Here is a 27,478-nt window from a genome sequence, read left to right as displayed (position 1 = left end):
AAAAACCTTCAGCAAGAGACTGCAGTTTTTTAGTCAAAAGCAGATAGGCCCTGGAAGCTCCAAAGCATCAGCTGCAGAGGGGTCTCTTGCGGGAAAACACAGGACAAGGGACCATCTCTGATCCATGAACCATACTCCCCTGAAAATTACAGGCATGCCTGAAAGCATGCCAGTTCCACAGCAAAAGGAGGGTGAAAGTCTTTCTTCTAATACACAGGGGCCAGGGCAGCATGGCTCAACTTGCCATGGGCAGGAAAATTGATCTGTCTTATTGAACACTTGCCTGACACGTACAGCTGAGTTTTGGGAAGCTGAGGTTTGTGCTTTTGCGTACAGCACTGATGACGGGCACGCAAACCAGCTAAGATGGGTTGGTTTCTTCGTGGTAACTTCTTGTGGGAAAGCTGTTATCCTTGGAAACAAAAATAGCCTGCCGCTCTCCTGTGAGCCACCTTGCACTTACCTTGGGGGAGTTACAGTGTGGGAGCTGACTTGCTGCAAATTCACACCTAGCTCACCTCAATCTGTTTGCACGCTCAGGCTTCGAGAAGGCTGGGGAGCAGTCAACTCCCCCCGATGCAGGTCATGGAGACATTAGCTTTGGTCAGCTGGTGGCCAAAGAGATAACAGACAGGCAGCGAGGCCAAAGGATTGTGTGCTGAGGTAAGCAGCTCCCTGTGATCATCTGCAGGTCACCACGACCCTGCAGAGATGCCCATGACCAGCGTGTCTGTGCATATGCACACAGCAGTTAATTATTCATTAGTGTGAAAGAGGCACGATTAAAGTGACTATGGTATGGCTGAAGGTATCATCATGCTCCAATGCGGGCCATTCCAAAGACACTGGCTTTACCTTTTCCTCTGAACCTAGAGGAGATAGAAAGTTGTGGAAGAGAAAATAATCTTTTCCACCTGCCAGCTGCAGAAAGTGCCAGTCAACAGTGCTATCTTCATGTGAAGGCAGCCAGCTGGAGCGAGACAGAGTAACCACACCAAGCAGCAGCTCAAAGGATTTGAGCTCCTACACTGCACAGCGATTCTCCCACTGTGGTCCACCGCACAGGGCAGGTATCATGGTACCAACTACCTTATGATACCAGCTTTGTGTCCCCCCTACCTTGCAATTCCCTCCCACCTGATCAATAAGGAATTATGTGAGAGGACATCAGGCCCAGCCAGCACAGACGGTCCAAATTTGAAATAATTTCTAGTTGTCTTCATATTACTCCAATTCCTGCCTTATAGAAGAGCTCCTGACATGGTGAAATGGAGGAAGGACATCTCTAGCATCTCACTGATGTTCAGAGAAGGAAAAAAAGGAATTGTAAGATCCTCCACCAGTTTGATCCACCGCAGGCACTAATGCAGAAAGGTCCTTAGGAATTGAACTTCGGACTAGACTGTGGCCTCTCATAAAACACAAGATGCCAGTGGTACTGCTGGCAACGTTCCGAGAGGAAAGTCTGAAAATCAAGGAAGCCACAAATGCGAGACCCCAAAAGTCAGAGCAGAGGCACACTGGCTGGGCAGAGGACACAGGTACACTCCCTTGCTGCTACTGAGACAGCTGTGTGGGCTAAGGACTTTGGCCAGCAGCACTGCAGACCTGGCAACATTCCTCAGCATCGTGGCTTGCACTGGTGAAAGGAACTGAACAGGGAGGATAAGAGTGCATCTCTGGTACCTAGGAGTCACCAAGGAAACAGGCAGGATGGGCACTTGTCACTGTCCTCCACCTGAGCTACACCATTGCTTACTTACTTCCATGTTTCCTGAACTACTTTTCCTTCTCATCCCCCACTTTGTGATTTTCATTTTAGAACACACACAGAAAAGGACATTTTACTAAATTTTTATTGTAAAAACACAGTTCCCCAGATTTATATAAATAAGCCATATACGTAACATACAATTATGTTCATTCCATCCTCCAACATTGACAGCTTTAAAAAATGAAACAGGCTAAAAGAACGCCAGTCCAAAAAGGTTTCTGATGACCAAGTGATATCTCACATGGAGCCTCCTTCCTCTACCAGCCTCCAAACAAGATGCTGAAAGTACACAGCACTCGCAACACCCCCAAGAACTGACAGGGAGGCATTCGAGCCTTATGAATAGTTCTCACCCACTCCGCAGGCGTCGTCAGCCGCCTGTGTTTTCATGCTATCTCAGTGTGTGGTGGGTGAGAAAGGAGGGGGCAGTTTGCATAGCAACCTCCTACACCCAGGCAGCTCAGCTGTTGTACCCTCCCAAAAGAAGCGGGGAAGGGCAAGCCGAGTCTGCTTCCCTGTGGCTAACACCTCCACGGGCAGCTTGAAGGGAGACCCTTGGCACTGACAGTTCTGTACAGACATCTTAGAAGGAGGAAAGAAGGTATTCTCGGCATTCAGAGAGAGGAGAGACAGGTGCTGGTCAGAGCCATACCACATGGTAGTGGGGAAGGCAGAGAAGAGAGGACACGACGTGGAACAAGTGGGAGGAAAAAAAACCGTAGGGCTAGATAGCACCTTTTCTCTTTCGCTTCCCCCTCCTAGTGCTGCTGCACAGCTCTGCAGCACGTCGTGAGATTACCTATTCCCCACCTCCTTCCTGCTTCAGCTCAAACACGAAGGAAAGAGCCACAGACAGATGAGAAATCCCACGAGAAAGGAAAGGACAGCTTAGCAAGTTTATGCACACACACGCACCAACTGTATGTATCCCATGGAACTGTTACGTCAGTATGAAAAAAAAATCTTGATGTTTAACTATTAAAAATAAAGGCCCACCTCCAGATTTTACAAAATCTGTCAAGAAAAGGAAGAAATCTCTTGTACATAGCAAGTCTGGGACCCAGCCAGATGTCAGGAGCACTTCCAGACACACACGGCCAGGCTGCCACCAAAGAACATGTACAGCAGATTCTTCACCTCGTGAGTGATCTCAAAGCCAAAACCTTCCCCAATCACCACGTGCCAGGAGGACCCAAATTTCTTGTCCATCATCTCTTTGATCATCTTGGCAGCGCTCTGGAGAATGTTAAGGAGGAGAGTGTAGGGTGAGACAGAGCAAGCAGTGAGTTTTTATGCAAACATCCCCCCAGTCGTCTTCTCCCTTTAACAGACTACTCAAGCCATGGGCAACAGGTATAGCAGCTGCACTGCAGGAACTGGGAGCTCCCCAGAGCTATGCCCAAGGGTAAAACAGGTCTCTGTTTTCAGCAGCCTCCAACACAGCAGCTAGGAGAAATTAAAGAACTGCATCTACCAATCACTTCTCTCGTTCACACAGTCTGAAGCAAGAGTTCTGTTTTAGATGCTGATGGAGTTATGCTGGGTGCAGTGAGCATGAGAGGAGATTCAGGTCACTAAGCTGTGGCTATTTTTACAGGAGTCCATTTCTTTTTTTTCCTCCAGCTAATTACCAAAACACTGAAACTAGGCTGACTTTTAAAAGGCTCGCTTCTCCCAGATCACACCCTGCTTGATCTAAAAAAGGAGAGAGGAAGATTTTGCAGTGACATGCGGTGTCTGAGGCAGGATGGGACAGAAGGAATCTCTGGCTTCATAGCTTTGCTCCAACACAAAACTGCTCCAGCAACAAGCAGTCTGCCCTGCCCATGGAGCAAGGTGTGTTTTCCTTTATCGTTGGTTCTCAAAGTTAAGGGCAACCTTTCCAAAGACCGTAACTTCTGCATCACCCCCCATTTATATGGTCTCACTAATTTCATTCAGGAGGCTGAAAGCCGAGAGGGAAGACTTAACAGACTGTACCTAAAGGTTCAAAGACTTTCATGTACTCATCCCCAAAACAAGAGAGTATCTTCCCCACGCTGGTGGGGATGGCCTTGCTCAACACTGAAGAACAGACAGGAAGGGCCCGTCTCCACAGACTTCTGAACCTAGCCCTCAGGACACAGAGCATTTTATGAACAGAGTGGAAGCATGTCACAGGCAAGGCAGGATGAGGAAGGAGGGAAGGTTTGGGAGGCAGCATTGCTGCTAATCTCTGCTACCTGCAGGAAAGCAAAGTGCTATTATGGATCTTGCTGACAAAGAGAACCGAATTTGAGATCTAGCCAAGCTCTTTGCCACCTTCTACCCTTGCTCAGTGCAGAAAGAGAGTAATAGGATATCAGGATCTGACTCCACTCTGCCCTGCACCCTTATCCCTGCTCCTGCAGGATCCCTGAGCCGCAGCAACTGATGGCTGCCCATTTTGGGATTTGGCTAGTACCTCATTGTTGGTGGCGTATTTCTCACAGGCCGTGACACACAGCTCCATGGCCTCTACACGCATCTCCTCCGGCATGTCTGTGTGCTGGAAAGAGCAAACAAGCAAGAGGAACTAAGCAGAAAAAGAAAAGCTGGACACAAGACAACAGTAAGTAGCCCTTACTTTGCCCAGGCTATAGCAGGGGCCTAGACTGCTGGGCATGGGCAAAAAGCAGCTCGTCCCTGTGACTGTTAATGCTTGCTTCAAGGTGGGGCACATCACCAGCAACACGGGCTTGTTCGTACACCAAGCATTTCCACTGTTCCAGAGAATGGTAAATATGAAAATGGCTTACTGCATTACAACTGACCCCTTCGTTCCTTTGTCCCAGCCAATGCAGAATTCTTCTCTACCTAACATCAAGACTAGCACTAAGTAACCACAGCTTAAAGGAGGAGATAAATATATTTGGCAGTTTTTCTGTTATAAGATGAAGGGAAAGCATGTTAATACTGCTCCAACCACAGTCCTTAATTATTGCCATAAGCATAACAAAGAAGTCTAAATTACACAGCCTTTTCTTCCTCTTCTGCTATCTGGCTGGCTAGCAAGATCTTTTACTCCAGCTCCTCTAGGAAAAAAAGCAAGCTGCATCCAGAACACAGGAGAGGGCTCCAAAGGCAGCATGTTCAATCTATTAGACAGACCACTTTGCCCCAGGCTTCCCCTGGCTGACAGGGGGAACAACAGTGCTAATAAGTTTCCCTGACAAAGGTCAAGGACAGGGAGAAAGCAGCAGTGATGACTGGGATCCTTCCACAGGACCATCAGTACACACGTTCTCATAGCAACTACTCAGTGGGAGAAATTCTAGTTCGGAAGGTTGGTAAGCATGAAGGTAGAATTTCATATCTGTAACACTGGTAAATGCGTAATCCATCCCTCTTCTTACCCTAATCAGTGGAAAGCTGTGAAGTCTTTTATAATCAGCCTCCTCCTTTTTCCCCTCCCCGGTGTCTGCCATGGTCCTTCCACAGTGACCCCAGGAAGGGGCGGAGGGGCTGCCCGGAGCTCAGCAAGGTGCTGCAGTGCACACAGCTGAGAGGAACACAGCTCCGTGAACACGGGCAGAGCAGCTTCAGCAGGAGGAGAAACTTCTCGGCCCAGAGGACACTGTTTAAACAAAAACAAACACAGCAAAGAGAAAGAAAGCTTTGAATTAAAATGGAAGGCAAATAAAAATATTACGAGAATATTGTCCCATCTCGGTTACTTACTGTTTCTCAATACTGTCTTCACACACCACGCACTTAGAGAGATATTTTACAGACCATTAATGCAAACAAATTTTTAAAATGTACCATTTTCCATAAATGAGGCTTCAAGAGCACAGCACTTCCCAGAAGCACCAATCAAGCTTGAGGGAAGAGCCGAGTCAGGGTACAGCTTCCAACAAGGGAGGGGAGAACAATACATCAGCTGTTATGTCTATTGATTAGTTCCAAAAGGATTTTCCCAGGACGCTATTATCCACGAGGGTTTCAAACTGCACATGACAAGCAAAGGGTAAGAGTCTTTTAGGAACAGAATCAGCGTACATGTCTGGACGGAAATGTTTAACAAGAATATCTTGGTCTGGTTTGTGCACTTGCTCCTCACATCCCTGAGCGTTTGTCAGCTGGGGAGGACCATGCCGGAAAATGATGGACCATGCCTCTGGGCCTAATAACCAACCAGCCTCTACTTGGGCAATGCAGAGGCACCGCACTGGCCGACTGGCAACTTCAGAACATTTCACCGTGGTCTTCCCTCTGGTTCTCTCATCCAGAACAAAGCACCTTCCTCTCCTACCCAGAGGAAGCAAGGGTGATCCCATGTTAAAGGGAAAACAAAACAAGCACGGTGTCAGGCAACACCACACAGACCAAGCGTCTATGCCAAGCATGTAGAGTTGCTGGCTAAAGCACCAACTCTGACAGACTATCGGCTCTCACACGAGGGACTGTGGGACCTGTAGACGTCCCCACCACAAGCTCCACAGGCCAGAACAGCTGCCTGGCTGGCACCAGCCTCCCGCAGCAGGGCAAACCCCGGGAGCCACTTCAATACCCAGCTTCTCCCTGAGACGTGCCCGGGGCCGCAGATCAAGGCAGGCCGGCTGGGGGCTGCCCCGCCGGGGGCTGCCCCACGGGCCGGCGGCGGTTTCCCCGGGGAGGAGCCGCCGACAGGCTGCTGCGTCGGTTACAAGACAGGGCAGGGAGGCGGTCTGGGGACAGCCCGCCAGCCGTGGGCCCGGAAAGGCAGGCCACAGCCCCGGCGGCGGCCGGAGGTGGGGAGCAGGGATCGGAGCCACCGGGCACCGATCCCGGTGGGGGATGAGGCACAGCAAGGGCGAAACCCCCCCCCGTCCCCGGCGCGGCACCACCAAGGGGTGCGGGGCGGCGGAACAGAGTCCGAGCAGGCCGCACACCCGAAGCAGCTCCCTCACACGCCGGCCCGTCGCCCTCAGCCCCGCGGGAGAGGAGGGAAGGGCTCGGCAAGCGGCCCCAGACGCAGCAGGGGGAAGGAACGAGGGGGCTCCGGGCACGGCCTCACCTCCGCCACCGCCGCCGCGGCCCACACCACCGCCCCGGCGCCGGTTGCTAAGGAAGAGCTGTGCTTGTCGTAGCAACCGGCGCAGGAAGTCCCACCTACCTCGCCGTCCATTGGCTGTGAGCGCGCCGCCCGGCGCGTCTGATTGGCAGCGCTCCTTGCCAGCTACCGCGCGGGGGCTTGGGGCGGTGGCGGCGGCGGCGGCGGCGGCGGGGTGGCCGCGGGGCGCCTGTCCTGTGCCGCCCCCAGCCCCGGCCCCGGCCCGGAGCCCCCTCGGCCCGGTGCCCCTGGCAGGAGCCCCTGGCAGGAGCGGGGGAGCGCCTGGGACTGGGGAGGGGCCACCAGCACTGCGGGAGGCCTCGTTAAACAGCCCCGCCATGGCGAGCGGGAAAGGCCCGTGACCCCGGTCCTGCGTGGCCGCAGGAGCCACAGCTGTGCCCTGCGAGTGCCGGGCTCGGCCCTGTGCGCGTCCCCTCCGTGGGACGCCTCCGGGGCTGGGTGAGGAGCTGCTCGGAGGGAAGGCCGTCTCCCTGCAGCGAGGAGGAGCCATGTCTCCCCTGGCCGGGGCTTGGAAAAGGGGCTTCCAGGAGGCTCCCGGCCTTCCCGCCCTTTCCATCTGAAGGTTTTGGGGTGGGTTTCGGCTGGGCAGGCTGCAGGGGTGGGCTCTGAGCCGCACCCACAGCCGAACCGCCTTGTATCTGGAGACTTAGGATTTTTCTGACATAAAACCCGTTTGGGGTCTAGTTCTACCTTTTGATTTAAACAGCAAGGACAAATATTGGAGCGGTTTGGGGCAATTCAGTTTTTTAACGTGTTTTCATTGTATGGGAGAGGCAACCACTCATGTTTGCATGTTGATGCAACTGGAAAGAAGGAGAAGATGACCCCGGGAGGGTGACGATGGGTCATGAGTTTGCAACCAGCTCCTGTAACGCTAACCCCCATCCCCACTGAGCTCATCGCCCCCCTCCTGCCCTCCACGGCCTTTATATTTGTAATGTCTTTGCTTTGAGGCTTTCCTTGACTCTCAGCTCTCTAGGAAACCTGTGGCGTCTCTGCATCCCGCTAGCCAAACACTGATTGCTTCTAAACCAGGGCTTAAACAGTTTCCTGGGCATCTGGGATTGTATTTGTCTGAAATTAATACAGGTGTTGAGAAGCAGCAAGCTCTAGGATAATACTGAGGGGAAAGCCCTGGCTGCTGGGTGTGATGCCTGGGTTTCCATCGGGGCCCGTCCTTGTCTTACAGGGTGGCTCGTGGGCCAGATCTGTGCGCTCTGGCTGGCGTATATTTGAAACATAATCATTCCTGGCTGTCTGCTGAAGGAAGAATTGCTTTCTAGCTGTCTGAGAAGGAAAAGAATTGGGAGGGGGGGGAACAAGCTGGGGACTCTCCTGCCCCTGCCAGCTTGTGAAGAAGTCCTCTTCCTTCACCATAATCTCCTGTAGCTGCAGGGAGGACATCTTGTTGCCTCTTTCTCTGGTGTAACAGTGAATCAGACCTCCTGGTTGTCATTTGCCTGACAAAGCAGTGGTGGAGGCAGCGAAGCCGTCTCTGGGCTCGGAAAGACAACACTGCAGTGATCGTTTGTCTTTCCCTTTGCCTTCGCTGCCGCCGGTGACAGAAATGAAGCGCTGCCTCCTGTCCCCCTCGTTCTCCTACCGCTCCTACCTCCTGTGCCAATCCCTTCTCCTTCCTCCTTTCGGCAAGCATCGGCCTCTTGCAATGAGGCAGTCGCAATGCTAAAATTGTCAAGAGGCAGATAAAAGCTGGGGAATCATCTTTTCTTTTTTTTTTTTTTCAGGGGAGATAATTAGGAATAGAACCTCTGCAAGGAAGGAGATCTTTCCATCATCATTACTTTATCTCCAGGCAGCTACTCTAATCTCTCCAGGGACACAGCGCTTTCAAGCATCGTATTCTTGCTGTGGTTTTTTTAATGCTTTAATCCCTATGTAGTTCACCCACTTTTGCTACTAAGCAGCAAGTCGGCGCGAGCTGGTGTGTTTGTGTGCGTATGCCTCTGTTCGTGTGTGTGTGCGCGCGTGTGGGGAGCACGCATGCGTATGTGATTCTGGGTTCAATTAAATGTGCTTTGGTTTCGATCAGCGTGTCCCCAAGGAGTGTTTCCCTCAGGAAATGCTGGGACTGGCTGTAAGGATTATTCGTCAGCAGCTCCTAGGTGAAAAGGCAAGGAAAAATGGCCAAACCCAAGACTGCAGAGGGCCCAAAGTTAGGAACGCCATGTTTTTTGTGATTGTGGTGAGTGATATAGCAGGGCTGCAAGGCAGAGGTGCTTCCTGAGGAAGGAGAGCATCCCGCTGGCCTGTCTCCATCTGCTGTGGCTTAGCAAAATGTGGGCAGTTCGTTTCCGGACCCTCAAGCTCAGGGTTTCCGTATGCTGCCTCTACAATGCTGCAAGCCAGTCAAAGCCTTGTTGGGCCACCACAGGTAACATGTACTGGTCCCTTAGCTGCTAGCGCAAAAGGCAGGTATACGGCTGGCTTCATGTCACCTCGTCTTTAGTTTCCATACAGGGCAACCAGGTGTCCATCTGTAGGTGAAGGCGAGTCCAGAGCAAGGGTCTGATTCACACCTCTGGATCTGTAAGGAAACGCAGTAGTTACTCTGCTCTGGCTGCTCCTTTCTTATTCGCCACTAATCACAGTTGGAAACTCTTTCAACCCTTTGTCTTTAGCAGCCATGGTGAAATGCATTAAATCAAAGAAGTGCCATTTGCCACATGACACTAGATTGTGTTGTACTCCTTAGCTGAGAAACAAATGTAACCACCAACTGCAAAATATCTGTATATATAATATATATATATACTGCCCCATGCTTTCTTTTAGCCATCTCCATCGTTGACGGTAGGAAAGTAGATGGCAGGCTGATGGCACCCACGGACTCTCTCTTTTCTTGGCTGCTTCTGCCCAGGTTTTGGGACCTCCCCGTCGTCCCTGTGGGCACAGGCCCTGCTGTGCCCCGTCTCCTCTCTGCGATAAAGCAGGGGGCTGGAGATCGCTGTCCTGCCTGTCAGCCACAGCCCAGGGGCTGGGCGCTGCTCCGCACCACCTTGGGCAGTACCAAAGGACCTGGGCTGGGGACTCGGGGCATGCCGAAGTCCACCCTCTGGCCGCCCTGGGGCGGGTAAGATGGTCGCAGCTCTCCAGAGTCAGGAGGAGCGTTCAGGAGGCCCAGAGGGGATGCTAAAGCCAAATTTTGCTGGGATCAGACCTGCCACATTGCGTTGAGCTCAGGGAAGGTGACGCTGGTGTGCAGGAATGGGGTGGCAGCTGAAAGCAGCCCAGCCCTCTGCTCTGGAGGAGAGAGAGCAACCTGCTTTGGGACAGCAGGATCCCTTGGTCTGCTGGGCAAGGCAGTGTCCCACACACGCCCTTAGCTACTACCTCTAGTAATGGCTGCTGCCTCTAGTAACATCTGCTGCTGCAGCACTAGCAGCCGTTCCTGTGCCAGATGCTCTAGAAGCACGGCGCGTTCCCCGTGCGAGCACCACACGAGTCTTAATGAGCCTTCCTGGCTCTGGGAGGGAGCGGAGGAGGCTGCCGGCAGGACAGAGAGACGCGGGGAGGCAATTAAGGCAGCCCCCCATTGCTAGGGCAGCGTGGGTGACGGGGGCTTCAGAAGCGTTGCCTCCTGGGGTCGAAATGCGGGGTGGCTTGACCTGGTTTGAGGGGATGGGGAGGTTGACACACCGCAGGGAGCCATGACCTGCGAGCCCAAAGCTGATGCTGCGGGTGTTGGGGAGCACAGGAGCTCCCCGAAGCTCACCCCGAGGCGGGGGTCCCAGGGCTGCCTGTGTCCCCATGGAGGCAGAGCCTGCACTGCTGGCAGCGCCCTCCGGAAAGCAAGGCAGGGGCTGGAGGGGTTCAGGAATTGTGGTGTTTTCTTCTCAAACCTGATAATTAATAGCCATCAGACCTGAAGGTTTCCCATTGCCATGTTTGACCTGGTCGTCTTGTTCACTGCAGGACGAAGCCCTTTTTGGTGGGGGGTGTTTGAGTCTGGCTAAGCCCTCGGCCCATGGGAAGCCCTGCAGCAGCGAGTCCTGCAGATTAGGAAGGGAAATGGCAGCCCCTTTCCTCCCCTCGAAGCGTGTTAACAGTCCCTTGGTGGGAGGATTGAGGAGAGCAGGCAGGCAGTATCCATCACATCTGTCTCCCCCACCATCTCCTTTTCCGCCAGCCCCTGCTGAGCCCCCATAGCCCCATGGTGCCCCTACCCCTGCTTTGCCCACATCTTGGGCTGCCTTCAGCTCTTTCCCCCACCCATCTTAGTTATCCAGACACAACACAGCATCCCAGCTGAGCGCACCTACCCCAACCGCAAAACCTTCTCCGTGCCACTGTTAAACATTTCCTTCTTTAACCCCCCCAAGGGTGACTTTGTTGTTCCTCGCCTCTTCTGCATGCGACACGTTATTTTCCAGCCAGCTGCCCTTAGAGAGATGTGGGTCTTCCCCTGAGTGCTCCTGGTTAATTTAGAAGCAAGCAATATGTGTAAGTCATTGTAATTCCTCCTTCCAGCCAGCAACACCATTGATTTGTTGTCTCCACCTTTTAAGCCCTGTTGCAGGTTTGCAGCTCTTGCAAGGCTTGGCTTACCAAAAGTAAATGGTCCCTTCTTGCTCTCCTCCTCCCCAGATGGGTGAGAAGCAGCCACCGCTTCCCGCAGAGAGTCAGGGCAGGATGGAAATCAAATATTTATTCCTACTCTTGATTTTCTGTCTCCCAACCGGTTTCTAATCTCTCTGTAATGCCTTCGGTTCCTGAAGAGCCTTATGGAGGTGTTTGCCGTAAGCTTTTAAAATGTCTGGATAAATTATATCAAGTCTTCTGCGTCCCCCTGGTCTGCGCAACTGGCTGTGACCCTCTGGGGGGAGAGGAGGTCGCCCTGCAGAAGCTGTGCTGCCGGGCTCCCCCCTTTCTCCCGTCCCACAAGTGACAGACCCACACGTCCTGGGGACACGGCTGGGGTTGGGATCATGCCAACCTAGTCTGGCAGGGAGGTGGAGGGCAATCCCTGCCCAAGCATCTCCTGATGTTCCTTTGTTTCTGCTTTTCCGAGGCGGGTGTTCACACAGATTTCAGCGTGGGCTGAGTTTCCGGGCTCCGGAGGAACAGGTTTTATGCCAATTCCCGACACCAGCGGCCAGGCTGTTTCCATCCTTGTTCATCCTCCCGCAGGTCTTCTGGCCTTGGTCAGCAGCCCCAAAAGCCCCCTCGCAGGGCTCCTGCAGTTTTAATAGGAGGGTCTTCTGGACCAGCCTCCCCCCCTTATTTCACCTCCTCCTAAGTTTGCGACTCCAGCAATGGTTTTGGACATTTCCTCCTCCAAAAGCTGCTGTCCTAATTATGCTGCTGTTATTTGGGCGCACAAGCAGATGTCACCTGTTGAACCCCCTCCTGTTAGTGATGTGGGGGTGAGCCTCCAGCGCAGCAAAGCCCTTGAGCTTATGCTCCAGCTGAAGTACGTACTAGAGGTTTTTTTTCTTCAAAAAAACTCCTCAACTTTGAGGAGATGTGCTGAAGGAGAGAGCCCCAGAGCTTGTTTTATGGCATTAAATACCCTCCAGAAGGAGCAGCGGGAGCCGTGGGGACGGTTCTGGCTCAGTGAGGAGACCCCACCAGCAGGCCAGCAATTGCAGGGCCCTGGGGAAAACAGGGTCCTCTGGCTTTATGCTCTGATTTCCCCAACTATGGGTGAGGTTGTGCCTTTCCTAGGAGGGACAGGACCCACTGAGGGGCAAAAGCATTGTGCAGACCTGGCCATGGGTTGCTCTAGAATAGGTGGCTCCAGGAGCTGTGTCGAGGGCAAACCAGCTCATGCCTAGCTAGGTCAGGAATTCATTACTAGTACTTAATTAGATTTATACCCCATGTGAGCTCCTTGCCATCACGGTCTGACCTGGAGGCCATGATTTCCCACTGGTTTCTGCTTCCCTGTTGTGGCAATGGGGGTTCCTCCTCCACGGAGAGGTGCTTCCCCCCAGCCCCCAGCAGCAGCCTGTACCCCATGCTGCTCCACAACCGTATAGATGAGAGGTGCCCAAACTGTGACCCCCCCCGAGGCAACGATACCTAGACACTCGCGATGATATTCCTGCAATGCCAGCTACGCAGCTGCGGGCTGGCCATCTCCCTCCAGGGATGCCACCCTGAGCATCCCAGGGAAGGACACCTCGGCTTGGGCCAGCCGGTCCCCTCTGTCCCCGCAGCGACCTCGCGCCCCATGGGAGGCTCGAACAGAAAACATCACGTTTATTGTTCACGATCAGCTTTACAAAAGAAACATCCCAACACGGGCGCGCGTCAGGGGCCCCTTTCACGAACGTGCATTAGAGAAAGCGCGTGAGCGAGCGAGGAAGAGGGGGGCAGCTCGGCGGGGTGCACGAAGGTCACAGTGTTTCCCACTTGGCACGAGGGCTGCGCCCCGTCCCCGCTGCGTCCCCCACGGCAGGCTGAGCCGCCCCACTGCCGGTGGGGACCCTGCAGGGGGGCAATGCTGGGTGGCAGGGCTGTCCCCTCTGCCTGCTTCACCTCCCCCGGGCTGGGGGGCAGCCGTCACCAAAAGCGCAAAGTGGGACTTGGGTGGGTGGGGAGCACTGGAAGCTGGACATCGCATTGAGCAACCGTGAGACCCCCGAAATAACCCTCCCCCCCACACACACACCACACACACACACATACACACACACACTCTCACGTATTGAGACATCAGTGACCACGCAGCATGGAAACAGCGTATTCTCAGGCACTCCACAGGGAAAATACCTGCCCACCCCATCACCCCCCAGTTCCAAGGCCGGCGGTGGCCCTGTCCCTGGCCAGGAGCAGCTCAAAGCAAGGGACCCAGGTGGAGGTGAGGGCAGCAACCCAATCCAGCACCCCAAAGGCCGGGGGACGGAGGGCAGGGCTCCTCCGGCCACCACCATCCTCCACCTCCTTGGGTTTTTTTCTTGCTTTTGCTCCCTTCGATGGCGGTGCTGCGCTCCCTCCCCCTCGGCCAGGGCTGGGGGAGAGGCTTTGCCCCTTTCCCCCTGTTCCTTTGGTGGCCGACCGACCCCCCAGCTGGGGGGGGTCTCGCTCTGCTTCCCTCTGCCTCAAAAGCCTGACTCCCCTCGGGCAGCCCTGCCCAAACAGGCAGCAGAGGCAGGGGAAGGGGTGCAGGAGGGGAGCATCACCCCGCCGACCCTCCGCCATCCTCCCTCTGCCTCCCCAGGGCTGTGCTTGAAAACCCAGAGCAGCAGGAGAAGAGGGGATGGGACCGGCGGGGAAGATGCTCACAGCCATTTGGAGTACGGGCTCACAAAACCAGACAGTGGGGCGCGAGAAATAAATAAGAAAAGGGGATGTGCTTGGGGGATGCCCGCACGCTGGTATCCCACTGAGGCTGGACTGTGCTTGGGGCAGACGGAGGTCTCCTTCCCACTCCCCATTGGGGCTGACAAGGCGGGGACCCTCGCCGTACCAGAGACACCTGTGGGTATGGCGAGGTCCCCCCGAAACAGAAGCGGGGTGAGGCAAGACCCAGGGGCAGGCGTGCCAGAAGGGGGGACAAGCCACGCCGCCGGCATGGGGGCAAGAGGGAGGCTGCCGGGGCCACCCCCCTTCCCTGGGACGCCGGTGCGGGGGGCTTGAGCATTGCCCTGGTGCGGCGGCAAGGATCGGTGGTCTGGGAAAGGAGAAAGGGGCTCCCCGCTGTCTCCTTCGGGGCTGCCGCCGGGTTCCTTGGCGCTGGGGAGGGGGTGAGGGGCCACTCATGCCTTCCTCCCTTCCTCGCAGGCAGCAAAGCCCCCCTTGCTGGCACCCCCGAAGACCTCCACCGCCTGGTCGTCCCACTGGATCACATTGCCTTGGAGGTGGGACGTGCAGTTGGCCAAGCCCAGGATCTCCGCCGGCGCCAGCATGTGGTCCCACACGCCGAACTGTGCCAGCTCTCCCACGAAGGCCTGCGTGGCGTCAAAGCGGCCACCCAGCGTGTCCTGGGAAAGAGCAGAAGAGGTGACGGGACAGGGATGGGGACAGGGATGGGGCGGGAGAGGGGATGCACATCCACCAGGCAAACAGGGTGGAGGAGAGGGGGAGAAGCAGAGCGAGATGCCCGAAGGCAAGGAGGGGAAGGGATGGACACGTGGGGAGATGCAAGCAGACAAGGTGGGGAGCAAATGGGGGACAGAGGGATGGGGAGAGGGAAGAGGAGAAGATGATGAGCACACATGGCCTGCCTGGAGGTCGGATGAGCAGGCAGGAGAGCCCCTTGCCCACACTGCCAATGTGCCCTGCCTGTGCCGCCCTTGCCCCATTAGGGGGCTGCCCCCCCCGGCCGGCTTCGTGCCGGAGCAATGCGAACTGGTAGCCCTCGGTGGCAGGCTGGCACGTACCTGCTCCTGGCCCAGGATGATGACGCCCTGGGGCTTGATGGCGTGCCAGGAGGCCAGGTTCTCGCCGGCACCCCGCTGCTCACCATCCTGGTATGCCGACCACTTGCCATCCCGGGTGGTCCACGCCACGCAGACGTGGTGCCAGGCCTTGTCCTTCAGGCTCAGCGGCAGTTGGGCAACCTTCGCGAGAAGAGCAAGAGCCCGGCACTCAGTGGGATTGCCAGAGGACCCCGGCATCCCCCCAGCCCTTCGCAGAGCAAGCGGTGCACCCTCACGGCGGTGGCACCGCAAATTCTAGATAGCTGGATGCGCTGCTTCTCCCTCTCAAAACCCACCCCGGCGAGCCATCCTCCCCATCCTCCTCATCCTCCTGCCTCCCCCCTCCACCCCGGGCCCCTTTCTCCCAGCTCCCCCACCCCAGTACCTCCAGGAGCATCATTTCCCAGGAGGGTTGAAGCAAGGGAGATGAGGGCAGGGGCTTCCCTCCCGTCCCCCCTCCAGCTGGACTGACCTTGTCATTGATGAGCAGTTCCAGGGGGTTGGTGCCCCACTCCAGCAGCACGATCTCGTTGGCTTGGCTTGGGACGGAGTAGGAGAAAGGGGTGCCAAGCCCTGCCAAGGCCTTGGACTTCAGCCACATGCAGATGGTGAAGGCGTAGAGCTCCGGCAGGCTCTTCTTCATGCGGGCATACATGTAGTTGTTCTGCACCGGGATGGTCACCTTGAAGGCATCAGGAGGGCTGTAGCCTGGCGGTCCTACGTGTCAAGGATGGAGAGGAAAGGAGGGTCAGCATCCATTGCTGGGATGAGGGTGGCTTGTCCCAGGACCCCCCAGCCACCTCCGTCCCTGTTGGGCAGGACTCACCGTGCTCCAGCTCCGTCACCCGGTTCTGGAGGGAGTTCAGCTCCTTCTCGATGTCGTGCTGCTGCTGGCTGCGGTCGGTGCTGGCGGCCTGGCGCTCCTTCTGCAGGGTCAGGATCTTGGAGAGGAGCTGCTCCTCCAGCTGCTCCATCTTGGTGTGGAGGGCATCGCGGGCGAGCGCCGGGGCGGTGGGCGCCGAGCCGTTGGTGCGGGCTGGCAGCTCCTGCTGCACTCGGCAGCAGCCACGATGGGGGGGAAAGGAGGGAGAGAAGAGAAAGCTCAGCGCTGTGTCACTGGGAGAGGTTAAATAAGGACATGCCCAGCCCGCACCACCACGGGGAGTGCTGGGACCACAACCCCACATCCGCAGCGGGGTCTTCTCCAAGAGCCTCCAGCTGACTTTGTACCTCCCCTTTCAGAGTCCCCATTGAGTTTGTTACTGTGAAACGAAGCTTGGCTGCTCTTAATGACTTTCAGAGACAGAGCAGGGACGGGACGTGCGGGCGCTCGGGTCATCCCTTGGCTCTGCTCCCGCGAGCAGCCTCCCACGAGGAGGGGACAACACAAGAAGGATCTCAGAGCTCCCCATCCCCACCGCACGGGAGGCTGCTTCGCCACGGCCAGCATGTTAACATCACGTACCGGGGCTGTAATCCTCTTAGCCCAGCTCAGCCAGCACAGGGGGATGCGTGCACGTGTGCCAGGTTGAACAGGTAGCTCTCTGTAAGCGTAAGCCAGCCTCTCCCGGGCCATCGGGATGCCACAGAGAAGTGGAACCAGTGGTAGGTCCTCCAGTCCTCAAGACGTGACCCATCACTTGAGGATATTGAGCACATCTTGTCCCATCAGAGTTAAAACCCAGACCAAACTCTTCCCTCAGCTGAGCCAAAACCTGGCACCTGGCGAAGATGCTCCCAACCGCTACTGCACCCTGCAAAGACCCCAGATCCCACCTCGCTGGGAGACCCCATCCCGTCTGGAAGAAAACCAGTCTGGAAAGGAGAAGGTGGCCCTTTGCCACGCTCCTGGTGTTTCTCTGTAAACAGCAGCCCTCTCCTGTCCCCACATCCTGGGGGCATTAGGCTCTCTGCCATGGGCTTGGAAAGATGGTGACCACCTTCCTGAAGGTGCTGTAGCGGCCGTGGTGGCCCCTGCTTTGGCCTCTGCCAGACCAAGAGGGGTCTGCATGGCTGATTCAGCCCTGGACATTCGCACGGCTTGTGCTGGTGGGACACGGGGTGATGTTATCCCTGCTGATCTGGACAGGCCCCTGCCAGCCTTGGAGCTGGGCTGAAGGTCACCACACTCATCTGTGGTGGTGGCTTCCAGCTTTTTCTTCTTCCCTATATCCTGCTTTTCCAGGATGGACAGGACTTGATGATCACACGCAGAAAGATGCAAGGTGGAGATGCCCCCTGTGTCACCCCCGATCTTTGCAATCCATCCCAAACAACAGAGGGGAGCAGAAGGCCGGAGGAAAGCCAGGTTTGGCCGGGCAGGATGCAACCTTGGCGGATGGGAACAGCAGGGAGAAGGTAGCAGGGAGAGGGTGAGCGAGAAGATGGTGTTGGTATGAGCACAAACTGCCCTGCACCGGGCAGGAACACACTCAGGCTGCAAGTAAGAGGGCAGCTACGACACCCCAGGGTCTGGAAAAGCCTCCAGTGGGGTCTGCCAGGACAAACCCACAGGTTTTGTGAGGAAAAACAACACGGAGAACCAAAACCCAGCAAGAAAAGAGAGGTGGTGCAGGGGACATCTGCCAGCCCTGACCAAACGCCAGCTCTCGCTGCCGGCTTGCTCCTGCAGCACTGGGGATGCTCTCGCGGAGAGCAAAACCTCTCTGGGAAGGGAAAAGCACCCGGCAAAGGGCATCCTGCCTTTGGTCTCTGTAAATCAGGGAGGGATTAGGTGATGGGGAGGGGGCTTTAGCCCTTTTTTGGGGGGGGGGGTCTTGGGGACCTGCCAGCACAGCCAGCTGAGAAGCAGGGGCGGGATGGCAGGCAGGAAGGAAAGGCGAGTGGAAAGGTTAATTCCCATCCTCCCAGCAGGGATGATTCCCACCCAGCACTGCCCATGCTCATATCCAAGTGGAGCTGGCTGTGTTGGCAAGGGGCAGCACAGGTAGGATGGGGGGGGTCGCCTTCGCCTCTTTGTCCGCATCCTGCGGGCTCTGAGAGCTTTTCTCATCCCTTCAGGCCGCCTGGCTGCGGCGGAGGCTGGCATGCTCCTGTCTGCCGCACGCTTTGATTGCTCGAGCTGCAGGTTTGGAGCCTACGTCCCTCCTTTCATGCACGGCTCCATCTGTTAATGACGAAAAAAGAAAAGGCTGGGAGCTTTTGTCACTCTCGCTAGCCCCCAGTAGCCTGCCCTACATTATTCAGTAATGACTGAGCGCTTTTTTTTTTCCTCCCGCTTTTCTCCCTGCTGCTATTTTCTTCCCTCTGTAACTTTTCTCCCTATGGCTTTTTCATTTCTCTGGCTTTGGAGCGTCTCCTCCTGATGCTCCCCTCTTCGCACACACATGCTGTCTCTCCCCTTTTGTTCAATTCCTTCCCCTGTCCTGAGTTTTCCCCCTTCCATCCCTCTCTCCAGCTCTTCCTGGCCCCTCCAGCCCAGCAGCCAGGGCACTGGCAGCCGGACCCGCACAACCGGCCGAACCACTGCCGGCCCCATGTTCCTCATGGCAAGGGATGCAGCTGGTACCCTCATCCAGCAGAGTTTGGGGGCCACCCCATCATTCCAGCAGACACCACCCCGTCATCCCAGCAACCAGACCATGGCTGGACAGGAGACCAGACCTCCCCATCCCACCCCCCGCAGCCGGGACGTGCTGGGTGATCCCCCCTGGTGCCGAGCTGGGCTGCATCCCCTAACCATCCTCCACATCATCTGAGCTGTCACTCGAGCATCTTTCTCCCAAATCAAATTATTTGCAAAACTATTAATGCTAGCTGTGCAGCTGTTATCTACCGGTGACCTTTGGGGAGGGGAGAGGGGGGGAAGCACATTCTCCCCGGCTGTTCGGCAAGCGCCCGGCTTCCCATCTGCCGCCGCGCAGGCAGCAGGGGAGTGGGCAGCGGGTGCGGGGGAGGCTTGCTCGACGCTTTTTGGCCACCGGAGCCGGCAAAAAAGATTGAAAGATGCCAGGTAATATTAATCACGTTAAATGTCAGCGGCTGGCTGGGGGGCGGGGAGGAGGAGGCTGGGGGCCAGGGCAGCCACGTTGGTGTGCGCTCGCTCGGGCTGTAGCCCTCAATCGGCAAATTCACTTTGATTTATGTAAGGAGATCAGAGCCTCATTTACTAATGCACGGGCAAATCTGGGCCCTACCGCTCCCCCTCAGCTGCCGGCACGCAAGTGCCCACCTTAGCTGCTGGGACGGGGCGGGCAGGACCACAGGACGATGCCTGCGGGACGATGCCCTCGGCACATCCCAGGGATCACGATGCTGAGCTGGGTGCGCACACACAGTGGCCCCATTCCCTTCCCCAGACCCACAAATCCTCTCAGCCTGCCCGCAGCTCCTCCATGGCCGCCACGGTGGGATGCTCACTGCTGCAGGATGGCACACCTGCCGCACCGGGGTTTTTCGGACCCTGCCACCTTTTCGGATCCTTTCAGACCCAAGCGAGAGCTTGGGGGTCACTGAACTCCAGGAGGGACTGCCTGGGGTGGGGGGCAAGCAGGGACGCATTGGCCTTTCCCTCCTCCTCCTTGCAAGAGGAGAGCTCGCTGCCAATTCCCGTCCCCCTCAAACCTCACTCGCGGCCCAGTACTGTCCCGATTTGGGAGTCTCCATCCCCGCTCAGCCAGAAACGGAGGCAGGCAGTCGGCTCACTCCTGTTTCCATGCCCTTACCCGCAGATTTCACAATGGCACAGCCGGGCTGGCACGGCCACACACCGGCTGAGAAGCAAACAGGCTGTTATGGTTCTGCCGAGGCCAGGTCCCCTGTAGGGCCCATGGGGCTGCCCCACCTCCCGGTCAGCTCCCCTCCAAGGGATGATGGAGACGAGGAGGATATCTGCACCCCGGCATAGCCCAGGGGGCCGAGGCAATTCCCTCCTCCCTCCGAAACCGCTCCATTTCCATTTGCAGCAGTAATTAAAAGCATGGAAAAGGAGCATCTGGGCCCCCCGGCTCTGCATGCCAAGATGCGCCCGAGCGTACAGACGTAAGCACGTGTGGAGAGCGGGGGGGACCCCTCAAAAACAGGAGGAAAAAGCCCAGCCAGGCTGCTGCACACAAGGAAAGCACGAGCGATGGCTTGGGGGGGTTAGGAGGCGGCAATGGAAGATGTCCCCATGTGAACACCATGCCGGCGCTTGCCTGGCCCTGCTGAAACGGTGGAGGGCAAAGAGCGAGCCCGCAGGGGCCCTCCCTGCATCCCCCCCCCAGGAAACCCTGCTGCCGTGCCACCAAAATTAAGAATCAAATGACTTAATAGGTTTTTCGGTGCATCGATAAATTTTGTTATGCCTTACAGCTGGGGCTGAGAGCACCCAGATTAGATCAGTGATCTTCTGCCAGCCCCCTCCCTGCAATCGCAGCTCTGGAGCCTCCGGCAGTAATCCCTGCCAGCAAACCCACCGCCTGCGGGGAGATGCCCTGGGACGCAGCCTTCCCGGGGGGGCCCACGGCATTTTGTGGCACCCCTCTCCTGAGACTAAGCCAGCCCGGGCTTCACCAGGGCTTCCTCTCCTTCCTTCCCTCCCACCGGGTTTTGCAGAGCCTCTGGCATGTTGGTGGCCCCCCTGAGACTGTCCCCATCCAGGTCACCTTTTGAGGTGATCACCACCTCCCTTTAGGAGAGCTGCTGGGGCTGGGGGTGCCCCCCATGCCATGGGGTACCCCAGGAAGGTTCTCGGGGCCGACAGACGGAGCCATGCGGGATGGAGAGGCACAGGCGCTCCACCAAGTTTTAGGTGTCTGCTCGTATGTAGGGGGGCAAAGACAAGCCGGGGAGGGGGGTCACAGGGAACCATCACTGCATGGCCGAGGTGTGACCCCAGGGCTTGGCTGGCCGGGCTGCGGCCGTCACCGGGCTGGCCCAGGCAGCGTGTTACAGCAGGCTGGAGCCAGGGCAGCCGAAGTCCAGCCCAGCTGCGACACGATGCCCCGTTTCCTGAGCCTGCAGGGCTTGCTGAGCCGCAGGGTGCTGTGTCTCCCCTGCAGAGTCCCCTTGGGACCCTGGGGTCCCCGGCAGCATGAAAGGGAACACTTCTGGTGATGTGCTGCTTGTCTTCCTTATCAGCATGTGTGCGTGTGAGCCCTGACCCAGCATCGCTTCAGGCTCCCCGGGCGCACACGAGAGCCTGCTCCAGCCTTTGTGAGCTTCACCTTCCTCTACCCCAAACCTCCCACGATCGCCAGAAACCCCAGGGAGAGGGGCCGGGGCAGCTGACAGGTGATGCTGCCCCTTGGAGAAGGGGGAAGAGCATGGCTGGAGAGCAGCTAAAGGCCCAGTGCTCCCCAAGGTTCAAACTGATGTGCTGGGCACCATCCCACTGTGCACTTGCCTGATCCTCGTGCACACACACAGGTGTGTGTGTGCAGGGGCTTAATTTTTCCCTCCCTTTATTTCTGTGTGAGCACGTCTGCTGTCTGCATGTGCATTTCTTAGCCTGGTTGTGTTATCCCCCTCATGGAAATCTGTTTGTTTGGGGCTGCAGGGGGCTTTCAGGGTGGCTCTGTCCCTCCCTTTGGCTGCATCGGGCTCCGGGCATCATGCTCAGCCAGGCTGCGCATCCCCCTCTCCCCACACGTGCCTCCGTGTTTGTTTTCTGCATACGTGTGCATTACCCTGGCAGCTCACGGATGCTTCCTCTGGTCTCCAGCTCTTTCCCTGCCTGTGTGCATGTGTCTACTTGCCTTTCCCCATCTTTCTATCTCTGTTCATATCCCCATTCATTACAATAACCCTCTCTCCCAGTCTCATTTCTCTGCCTGTGACCTTAGCGGCTCTGAATTTTCTGCCCGTGGCCTGCTGCTACTGCGCCCACATGGCTGCAGTGAGGGGGGCAGAAGGGCAAAGCTGGGGAGAGGGACCCCATGGGGTGCTGCCTGACCCCCCTCCCAGCTCCGTGCTCCTGGAAGGAGTGGAGAAGGCAACAGGGAACCAAATGGGAAGATGAGGAGGTTGAGGACTTGCAGGAAGCTCCTTGCAGGTGGCTCTGGCCCCCGACAGACCTCAGGGGACAACACAACCCCCAGAAAAGATGGGGCATCTGGAGCAAGCCCCCACGGAAACCAGACAACTCCCCTCCAGCAGCTCTCGCATGCTCAGACTATTGCCCCGGCCGTATCCTGCAAAGTCTGCCAAGGTCCTTGCGACTGATGAGCCCACATCAGCCCAAATAAATCGACACACGTGTGCCCTATGATGGGCCCCATCCCAGGCGTCACCATAGAGCCTTTGGTGCCACTGGCTCGCGGCCGAGCCAGGGCTCAGCCCACCGGGCACACGCTGCACAGATGCTACAGTGTGGGGACCGAGGGTCCACGTCCCGAGTGCCGACAGCCTGATGCCGCAGCGATGGGCACAGCAAGCGGCTCCGGCTGCCCCCTTCCCTACAGCTCCTACGAACCGCATGGGGAAGGGGTGCCGCGCTCGCGGCAGGTGGCACCGCGCTTTACTTTGCGAGATGTCCCGTTCATAACTGCAACGGGATCAGATGGGATTTACCTTTCTGCCACAGGGCAGGATCTGGCCCTGAGCTGCCAGCCCGCTGCCCTTGCTCCAGCAGAGGCCTCGGTGGGTGCTACAGGGCGAGCGAAGTGCCCTACCCGGGCGCAGGCGGGGGGGAAAGCAGGGCAACCCTGGCCCCTTGGGACCACCCTGCTGCGGAGGGGAGACAGGGGGGCCGAGGGCGAGCCCCTTGCCCCTGGGCAGAGACCTCAGGGAAGAGCGGGGCGAGGACAACCTTCCCGAAGCCTCGCGAGGGGGCCGGGCCGGTTTGGGGTGCGGGTGGCAGCAGGCCTGGGGAGCGGTGCCTAGGGGAGCATCCCCCCTCCCCCGGGAGCATCCCTCGCACCTCTATCCGGTCGATGCGGTCCTGGAGGGCGCGGACGGCCTCCTCCAGCTCCCGCACGGCGGGCGGCTCGGCGGGGGGGTGGCCCATGGTGCCGGGGCGCGGGGCGGCGCGGAGCCCGGCGGCGGCGGCGGCGGCGGGCGGGGGGGCGGCGGCGGGGGGGCTTCGCAGGCCGCCCTCGCAGCGGCTGAGCTTGCCGGTGAGCTCCCGGATGGTCTCCTGGTCCATGCGGATCCGCTCCTTCTGCTCCAGCGCCGTGCGGCGCAGCTGGGCCGCCGCGCTCCGCAGCGCCAGCAGCTCCTCGGGGCCGGGGCCGGTGGCGGGGCCGGTGCCGGGGGCCGGGCACTCGGCGCTCAGCGGCGTGCAGACGAAGCGGCTGAAGAGCGGCGGCGGCGGCCCCCCCGGCAGGCGCGGCCCGGCGCTGGCCAGAGCCTCGGCGGGGCCGTGCAGCGCTCCCAGCCCCTTGTCGGCGGCGGGCAGGAGGGCGGCGGCGGCCGAGTCATTGTCGGCGGCGGGGGCGGCGGCGGCGGGAGCGGCGGTGCCGGCCGGGTGGACGCTGGCGATGATGCAGATGATGGCCCCCAGGAAAGCCAGCATGCCCGCCGCCAGCAGCACTGCCAGAAACTTCAGGGTGGCAGCGGCGTGGGGGGCCCGAGCCCGCGGACGGCGAGAAAACAAAGCGGGCGGGGATGGAGGGAGGGCTGGACCGACGGACGGCCCGGAGGGAGCCGGCGGGGAAGGAGGGTACCGGCAGCAGCACCGGCACCGGGGCCCCGGCGCGCCGCGCTTATATCTGCCGGGCGGTGCCGCACGCCCCGCCCCGCCCCGCCCCCGCCCCCGCCCCGGCCCCGGCCCGGCCCGGCCGTGCAGCCCCGCCCGGCGCTGCCCCTCTGAGGGACACCCCCGCCCAGCGTCCCTCCCCGGGCTGCGAGTGCGAGGGGCCCGGGCGGTGGGAGGTGAGCGGGCAAGGGGCGCCGGAGACGGGGAGGAGCGGGCGGGGGGGGGGGGCACCCCGAGGACCCCCCGGGGGCAGGCGGGGAGGGGCGCAGCCTAGGGTCGGGCTCGCTGAAAGCAGCCCGGTGGGAGCCAACAGCAAGGGGATGCTCCTCCGGGACTGCCCAAGGGAGAATTTTCCCCTGGGAGATGCTCAGGCTGGAAGTAAAGGGCCCCTCATTACCCTGAGGGGCAACACCTCGCAATCGGGTGTCCCCCGGGAGGGGCTTTGGGGCTACTGGCGGGCCTTTCCTTCCTGGCTTTTCTCCTAAAAATGAAACCAGCAATCTTCCAGCTCTTGGAAAATGCCTCCCCCGGGTCTCTGGCTCTTGCAAAATGCCTCCCCTCTCCCTGGCTCTCCCGCCCCAGACACGGCTGTTGCAGACAGCAGCCTGGGATGCCTCACACCCTGTCCCGCACACCTGCGCCATCCATTTGGGAAGTAAATACCTACATTAGATCTTCCCCTACCATTACTTTATCCTAAACCACTTGTAAAGAAGACTTCAGGCACTTCAGGCACCCTCTTTCCCCTTGCTCCGACACAAGCCGTGCCGTGCCCTCTCCCCTCCCCAGGCATGCCGGTGCCTCGACTAGGCCAAGCAGCCCGGCTGAGCCAAGAGGAGCAGCGGAGGGAAAACAAACAAAATCGATTTTAAGCTCTGCTCAGTAATGGCAGGAAATCCTTCCTAGCCGGCAGGGAACCGGCAGCGTGTGTGTGTTTGAAACAGCTCCAGTGCTGGATATGAAACACCGGTAAAGATTACATCTTCTCCCCCCCCAGGCACATTTGAGTGGATACCAAGGGAGCCAGAGCTACAAAGGCTCCTCAAATTTGGCTTCCTGCGAGCAGGGAGCAGGATGCTGCCAGCGGCGCACGGCCACCGTCTCTCCCCACAGAGTGCATTGCACCTGAGCCCCCCAAAATCCTCACTCTGGAGCCAGCAAGAGGCCTGTCCGGCTCATGGTGCTGGGAGGAGGGGAGGAAGTCAGATGGGGCGGTTTAGAGAAGAGGGAGAGATGAAGGGAGCCATGAGGAGGAAAAGCGGAGGTGAGCATGGAGAGGGGCGAGAAGGTGGATGTGGAGAAAGCCCAGAGACAGGCACCTGGCCCCGGTGGCGAGGCTGGCGAGCACTCTGGGCAAACACGGGTTCAGAGCGCTGGGACACTGGGCGCTGGTGCAGGATGCAAAGAAAATGGAAGCATGTGTCCCACGGCACAAAGGGAGGCCACCGGACTCCTACCTGCCCCTTCCTAGCGGTGGCAGGGGATTGCACCCCCCTGCGTCACGTCCTGCCTGCAGCCTGCCCACCCCTGTCAGCAGCCAGGCAGGAGCAGATTTGAAATGAACCCATGTGGGTGCTGAACCAGCCCACCCCACCCCACAACATGCGGATCAGGGTGGGAAAGGTGTTCTTTACCTGCAACCCTGCAAAAAAAATGCCGTACACCCGTACAAGGCTTCTCAGGTCCCAGGCTGGGGGAAGCGATGCCATGCTGGGGACTTTGCACTGGCCCGGCTGAGCATCCCTCACATGCTGTCCAGACTTTATTGCCAAAGGCTGCAGAATTGCGGTGGCAAGGTTCATCCCTCTGGCTGACGCTGCTGTGGCGGTGAGTGGGGGGTGAGCCCCTCCACACCAGCCCCGACCCACTCGCCCATGCCAGGGCTGTGGGCGGTGGAAGAGTTGAGCGCTGCAGCAGGGCAGGGCTCACTGTGCCCGGGGTCCTGACATCTCCCGCTCCCTCAGCAGGGACCACAACTTCTTCCTGGAGACAAACAGGCGGCAGAAATAGATTTTCGCAGGGGGTGATGACTCAGGCTGGTGAGTAGCCAGAGCAGCCTCCCTGTCCCGGGAATAGCAGGTTCAAAGATGCTCGCTGGGCAGCCGGCTCTGCAAGGACACAGTGATGCCAAAACCCTGCCCTCCTGTGGGCGACAGGACAGGGGAAGGTGACGGAGGACTTTGGGGAGCCCAGTTTTGAACAGGATTGGTGACAGAAGCTGGTTTTAACAAGAGCTCACAGATTCAGCCCACAGCGAGCGATTAAGGGATTTTCTTCCATCTAATTAACGCCCAAATGGTGTCTCGGGCTGGCAGCTGTCCCCAAGGGGCGGCCGTGGGCAGGGCAAGGTGGGCCAGGGGGCTGCCCCGCCATGGCCACTGGGTGAGAGGGACGTTCGGGATGGGCTTCTGGCACCAGGGGAAGGAGATCAGCCTGCTCTCAGCCCAGCAGATGCACTGCCCCCCATCCAACCCTCCCGGCGGGAACAAGGCAACCCCTTGCTGGCCAGGGGAAGCCCTGGTCCATTCGTTATGCTCAGGCCAGCAGGGTAGTGGGGGTGAGGAATGGGGAGAGCCTTTTCCCAGGGGAGGGTAACCTGAGGTCCCTGGGGTGGGGGATTTCCCCCCCCGCAAGCTATCACCCAGCTCAGGGGCACACCCAGGGCCACTCTAATGGGGCAAAAGGGCTCCTCCGCAGCTGCCACCCCACCGGCCCAGCTTCACCTTCTCCTTAGACCAGGAGCCTTCAGTCCATCTCACCTGGGGATCTGCAGACTCCACATAGCGTGGAAATCCCAGCTTCTTTCATTTCCAGGTCTCATGGCCCCAACAGATGCGGCTCGCATCACCTCACCGCGGTTACAGGGTCTGCTGTGCCAGCACGGTCACGCAGGACCTCGTTGGATGTGTTCGGTCAAGGCTGGCGTCTGCCTTGCCAGCCTTCCTCCAGCTCCAGAAAGCGTGGGTCAGAGGTGGCTTCATTTGCTGTACTCAGGTCCAGCAAAAAGCCCACTTGCCTCTGAGCAGAACCAGGGCGCAGGGGCGAGGGAGACAGTGCTGGCCCTGCAGGCATCGCGGCATGGAGCGGAGGCAAGGTGAGCCTGACTGCATGATGTGAACAGCACGAAACCTTGGCCGTGCTCTGCTTCGGTGGGCAGCGTTCCCTGCTCCCGGCCAGCCAAGACACATCACTGCTGGAGAGGGCTCTTCCGTGACTTTCCGAGCCTCAGACGCTGGAGAGGCATCTCAAGGCACCTGCAGCCGTGGCTAACAAAGCAGCGACTCTTCCCCAGGAAACCCCAGCTCAACCCAATCTCTCCCCCTCCAGGCAAGGCCCAGATCACCAGGCAGAAGGGCACCCGAGGGTGTTTCGGTCGGAGCCAGCTCGACAGTGGCATCCCAGAGCTGTGCCCAACACCGCCCTTTCCCAGCACCCAGAAGTACTGACTTCCCCTCTCCTTCCCCGCCTGCCTGAAGAGCTAGCACCCAAACCCCATCTGCTTTCCCCATCACATCTCGCACCAATAGCACTTCCCCACCTGAAATTTTGCTGTAACCTTTTTACATCTATGGGCTAGAGACTAATGCAATGAATTTGGGGCTTTGATT

General features: G+C 58.2%; 2 protein-coding genes across 2 annotated transcripts; both read right to left on the bottom strand.

The window, feature by feature from the left end:
• Window positions 1–1,848: 1,848 nt before the first annotated feature.
• DNAL4 (dynein axonemal light chain 4) lies at window positions 1,849–6,870 on the bottom strand. Its single transcript, XM_072868964.1, has 4 exons — window positions 6,792–6,870; window positions 5,149–5,369; window positions 4,218–4,301; window positions 1,849–3,010 (listed from the first exon to the last, which is right to left on the bottom strand). The coding sequence occupies exons 2-4, from the start codon at window positions 5,218–5,220 to the stop codon at window positions 2,846–2,848; spliced, it is 321 nt and encodes a 106-aa protein (XP_072725065.1). The 5' UTR covers window positions 5,221–5,369; window positions 6,792–6,870; the 3' UTR covers window positions 1,849–2,845.
• A 6,183-nt stretch (window positions 6,871–13,053) lies between these two features.
• Window positions 13,054–23,882, bottom strand: NPTXR (neuronal pentraxin receptor). The gene is made up of 5 exons (XM_072868950.1): window positions 23,094–23,882; window positions 16,059–16,281; window positions 15,705–15,949; window positions 15,194–15,373; window positions 13,054–14,794 (listed from the first exon to the last, which is right to left on the bottom strand). Exons 1-5 carry the CDS (start codon window positions 23,685–23,687, stop codon window positions 14,570–14,572), a joined length of 1,467 nt encoding a protein of 488 aa, XP_072725051.1. The 5' UTR covers window positions 23,688–23,882; the 3' UTR covers window positions 13,054–14,569.
• Between the last annotated feature and the right edge of the window lie 3,596 nt (window positions 23,883–27,478).

The sequence above is a fragment of the Ciconia boyciana genome, chromosome 1 (genome assembly GCF_034638445.1).
Source record: "Ciconia boyciana chromosome 1, ASM3463844v1, whole genome shotgun sequence".
NCBI lineage: Eukaryota > Metazoa > Chordata > Aves > Ciconiiformes > Ciconiidae > Ciconia > Ciconia boyciana.
This window is presented reverse-complemented; position numbering and strand designations above follow the sequence as displayed.